The 5003-nt window shown below is 41.6% G+C and overlaps 1 protein-coding gene across 1 annotated transcript; it reads left to right on the forward strand.

Moving 5' to 3' along the window:
* Window positions 1-705: 705 nt before the first annotated feature.
* Window positions 706-3868, forward strand: LOC131070579 (4-coumarate--CoA ligase). Its single transcript, XM_058006160.2, has 5 exons — window positions 706-1886; window positions 1996-2194; window positions 2385-2530; window positions 3227-3294; window positions 3401-3868. The coding sequence occupies exons 1-5, from the start codon at window positions 849-851 to the stop codon at window positions 3612-3614; spliced, it is 1665 nt and encodes a 554-aa protein (XP_057862143.2). The 5' UTR covers window positions 706-848; the 3' UTR covers window positions 3615-3868.
* The last annotated feature ends 1135 nt before the right edge of the window (window positions 3869-5003 follow it).

Genomic DNA, 5003 nt, shown 5'->3' on the forward strand with positions numbered 1-5003 from the left:
TAGTAATATGGGACTACCCCGTACTCCTTGCAGGAGGCACCTACCTGTAATACAAACAAGGCGTACCTACCTTATCCTTTGTACGATTTTAACTTGTCAATCTTTGTCGAGATCACAAATTCTCCACTCGATAAAAGTCCAATATAAAAAAAAGTCCAATATAAAAAAAGTAACTTAATCAGCAACTTGGGGGAGGACCAAAGACAAAGGTAACCTAGTAAGCAACTTGGGGGAGGATATTGGCATGCTGGGTGGATAGGTCTTGAAAATGGAGGACGATTTGTCTCTCACCCCACTACCCACGAGACAAATTAGGCAGCAGTGAAGAGGGAGATCCAATGGGAACGGGCACACCTCTGGTTTTAGGGCATGTGACGATAGGCAGCGTATGTCTGACCGGGCGGAAAGTGGGTAGGTAAGCCGTTCAGTCCCGGGAATCGAGAGTAGCCGAGGGTGGGTTTTCTTGGTAGGTAACGATGCAGACCTTAACGCGTATATGAGGTTGAAATCTCAAATGTGGAGTACCCGTCAAAGCTCAGGGGAGTAGGTGGCGGTCCCACACCCTCTCTGGAGTATGGATTTACAATGCCATGCCCACTCATTATATTACTATTCAATTCCTCAATGGGGTTGGTGGTTAGTTGGGCCCTCACCAAGATTTACAGGCGACCTGGACCGCTTTTAGCTCGAGTTTTGGACCAACAATTCATTATAAAAACGACACACTGTCCTGCTATTCAATAGCCTCCTCTTGCCATTCATAATTGATTGTGGGAAGTGGACGGTAGGAAAAATCTATCCGTATTCTTCTTTGTAGAGCCTGACTTGGGTAAAGATCAATTACTGCCATGGCTTGTGTCGCACCTCTGCCAGTCGTCAGTAATGGGAAACCGGAAAACAGAGTGGAAAATCGAGAGTTCTTGTTCAGATCGAAACTTCCAGACATTGAGATATCGAACCATCTTCCTCTGCACACGTATTGCTTCGAGCAACTAGCAGAATTTGCAGAGAGGCCGTGCATAATCGATGGGGTGACCGGGAAAGTTTACAGCTATGCCGAGGTGGAATTGATTTCGCGCAAGGCAGCTGCCGGTTTGGCCAAATTGGGGCTGGGGAAAGGAGAAGTTGTGATGCTGCTGCTCCCGAATTGTGTGGAATTTGCATTTGTGTTCTTGGGGGCTTCCATTAGAGGTGCTGTTGCGACTACTGCAAATCCCTTTTATACCCCTGGTGAGATCGCCAAGCAGGTGAAGGCCTCTGCGGCTCGAATCATTGTTACCCAGGCGGCCTATGTGGGCAAACTGGGTGATTTGAGCAAGGAGGACTGCGATTTAACTGTCATCACCATTGATAGCCCACCTGAAGGTTGCCTCCCGATTTCTGTTCTGACTGAGGCGGATGAGAGCGAATGCCCTTCTGTGGACATTCACCCTGATGATGTCGTTGCTTTGCCTTACTCCTCGGGCACCACTGGTCTCCCTAAGGGCGTTATGCTCACACACAAGGGCCTGGTTTCCAGCGTTGCTCAGCAGGTCGATGGGGAAAATCCCAATCTGTATTTCCATTCCGAGGATGTCATCCTCTGTGTGCTTCCCCTGTTTCATATCTATTCCCTCAATTCGGTGCTCCTTTGTGCGCTCCGGGTGGGCGCTGCCATTCTGATCATGCAGAAATTTAACATTGTGTCGTTGCTTGAGTTCATCCAAAGGTACAAGGTCACTGTGGCCCCTTTTGCTCCTCCCATTGTTCTGGAAATCACCAAAAACCCAGTCGTCGCCAACTATGACATTTCTTCCATCCGCTTGATCATGTCCGGTGGAGCGCCCCTCGGGAAGGACCTGGAAGATGCCGTTCGAGCGCGCTTCCCTGGAGCTAAGTCTGGCCAGGTCCGAATTTGTTTGCCCTAATTTGGAATTTCTCCCCACATTCTTCTCGAACCAGAGCTTTGTGTTGTGATCTTTAAGCTGACGGTTTTGTATTTGGAATTGGTTTCAGGGATATGGCATGACGGAAGCAGGTCCTGTTTTGGCCATGAATCTTGCATTTGCTAAGGAGCCCTTCCCTGTGAAGTCTGGTTCCTGCGGAACCGTCGTTCGGAACGCCCAAATTAAGATCATTGATACAGAGACTGGAGTTTCTCTGCCTCACAACAAACCCGGTGAAATTTGCATTCGTGGACCTGAAATTATGAAAGGTAGGTCCTGATCTCGGTCACCATTCCCCAGTACCGACAATCAATAAATAAACTTTAAAATTTCCAATTCTTCTTTTGATCTTCCCAATAAACCATCGGCATGTTCACGTTTTTCTTTTGATCTTTCCAATAACCATCGGCATTATTTCGTTTTTTAATCTGTGGATTTCGTTTTTTTGTTCTGTTTTAGGGTATCTGAACGACCCGGAGGCCACGGCCCAAACCATCGACAAAGAAGGGTGGTTGCACACCGGTGACGTTGGCTACATTGATGACGATGAAGAAATCTTCATCGTGGACAGAGTGAAAGAGCTTATCAAATATAAAGGCTTTCAGGTATAAATGACTCTGAAACTTATGAATGTGGTGATTTTCAGGATTTAACTGTAGATTTTTTTATGCGCTTCAAAATCCATCTATTGTACAGATTTTTAGGTGGTTTACATTGACTGGTCTAAGTATCCACCCTTACGTAAAAGCCAAGCATCTAAACTTTTCAGAATCATTGGATTCCTCTATTGGATAATCCAGTTTACTTATTTTGTTCCCTCAGTGCAAAACAAGATTGAGATTGGTTACTTCCTCCATAAATAAACTGTTACTTCAGGGGCCCATAAATCAACAAGTAATAATCTTGTAGGCACAATTTTCAAGCTTTATGATTCTTGATGGATCATAAAACATTTGATCCGAAAAATTTGTAATCTTGTAGACAAGATTTTCAAAATTTCTTCTATGATCATGAAATTTGATAGGAAACATTCATAAAATCTACCTGACATTTTTCCCTCCACATTTTGGATCAAGTTTTATGATTTATCGTCAAATTGATGGATCGTAAAATTTAATTCGAAACATGATAATCAAACCTAAAAACAATTCATAATCTTTGCGTCCTGTAATTCTCCATTCTAAATTACTCATCTGATTCGCCATAGTACAATACAGCACGAAAGCACAAGCGCAACTTTTAGAAAAATTCCTTTGTCTGACTTGTACGACATCTCTAAGAAGCGTGCTTTTTTAATACAGGTCGCGCCTGCTGAGCTGGAAGCGCTTCTGGTAAACCATACGTCAATTGGGGACGCCGCAGTGGTGCCGTAAGTGATCTTTGGCCATGGCGTGAATTATATACAAATCTTTGTCGCAGAATGAACAAAATTGATCAAATCTTTACTGATGTAATAATCTGATTTGTTTCTGCAGTCAGAAGAACGAAGCTGCAGGGGAGGTTCCGGTGGCATTTGTAGTAAAATCCGAGGGAGCGGAAATCAGCGAGCAAGAAATCAAAGATTACATTGCGAAACAAGTGATCTACTACAAGAGGATACACAAGGTTTATTTCGTGGATTCCATTCCCAAAGCTCCCTCTGGTAAGATCTTGAGAAAGGATTTGAGAGCCAGACTTGCAGCAGCCTAATCTTTCCACACTCTTTCCCTCGGAGAAGCATCATCATACACAATATACAGTGTATAACCAATCTACTCGCAGCACACATAAATTTGTGTATTTTATTAATCTATTTAAGTAATGCTGGTATTTTTTAATATTACTTGCCTTGCATCGATTTCTCCACAGACAAGGCTGTGCAATCCTCCACGGGGAGTTTCCCTAAGAACTTGTAATTATGAGCTTCACAATAATAATGATGAGAGAGATTTACATTAATACAACTTCTTAAACGCCTTAATGGCGGCTCCGTGTTTTCTGCTTTTATCTGCAACCTCTCAAATGCCTTTAATGGCGGCTCTGTGTTTTCTGCTTTTATGTGCAACCTCTAAAATGGCTGTTAACGGCGGCTCTGTACTTTTGGTTTTATTGAGTCACGGGCAGGTGAAGGGTTGGTGAAATGTTTGTATAGAATTCATTTAATAAGTCACGTTGAGATAAGTACGTATGTGAGCCAACACCTGGAGAGTAGAATAATGGTGGGGCCCTTTCTTACTTGAAGGCTTTTTGGAAAGGTCAAAAAAAGACGTGCCCGGTTTTTTAATTTATGCTTAGGACGACTCCTTAGATTTATTATTAAGGGACACAATTAAAAAATATTAAATGATGGTGGTGTGCATCTTTTGGGGGTTGGTAAGAGTCTTGTATCACTTTTTTTTTTTTAATAAATTTTGGTTCATATAATTTGTTTTTGTTTTGTTGGCTTGTTTATAATGCATAGAGGGCTTTCTTTTAGTTGGGTGGTTCGGAATGTCCCACACATCCAACCTCTTTGCACATTTTTGCCTCATGTAAATCCAATAGGTTAGTTTGAGCATATCTAAACTTGAGTGCAAGCTCTTCTTTTAAAGAAAATTGCATTAACTTTAATTTAATCTAGCTTTTATGCAACTTGGATAATGTGTGCAACTCCATGTACCAATATTTTGTTCCACATAGTTTATTCTAGGATTTGCAAAGTTTATTCTAGAATTTGGAAGTCAACTAATCTTTAAGAATATATCAAAGTCAATTTCTTTCAAATAACAAGGATTGCTTTTTATGACAGTCTTGTCAATTTTGAAATGTTAAGGAAGTCTTAGCTTTGAATTTGTTAGAATGGTTTGAATGCTTTATTTGCAAACTACATTATTTTTTAAGTCAATTTTTCTTGACCTTAATCATTCTTTTAGATTGGGGTAGGGGAAGGACCCAGTAGTTGAGCATGTGCCAACTATTGTGCCAATTGTTGTGAGGGTTGTTGATACCTCTTGTTCCAAAAATTGAACAGATAAAACGTATTGTTTGAAACAAAAAATACCAATTTTTATTGGGAAATGTACCAATAGTTGTTAGGAAATGTACCAATAGTTGTTAAGA

The sequence above is a fragment of the Cryptomeria japonica genome, chromosome 8, assembly GCF_030272615.1.
Source record: "Cryptomeria japonica chromosome 8, Sugi_1.0, whole genome shotgun sequence".
Classification (NCBI taxonomy): Eukaryota; Viridiplantae; Streptophyta; class Pinopsida; order Cupressales; family Cupressaceae; genus Cryptomeria; species Cryptomeria japonica.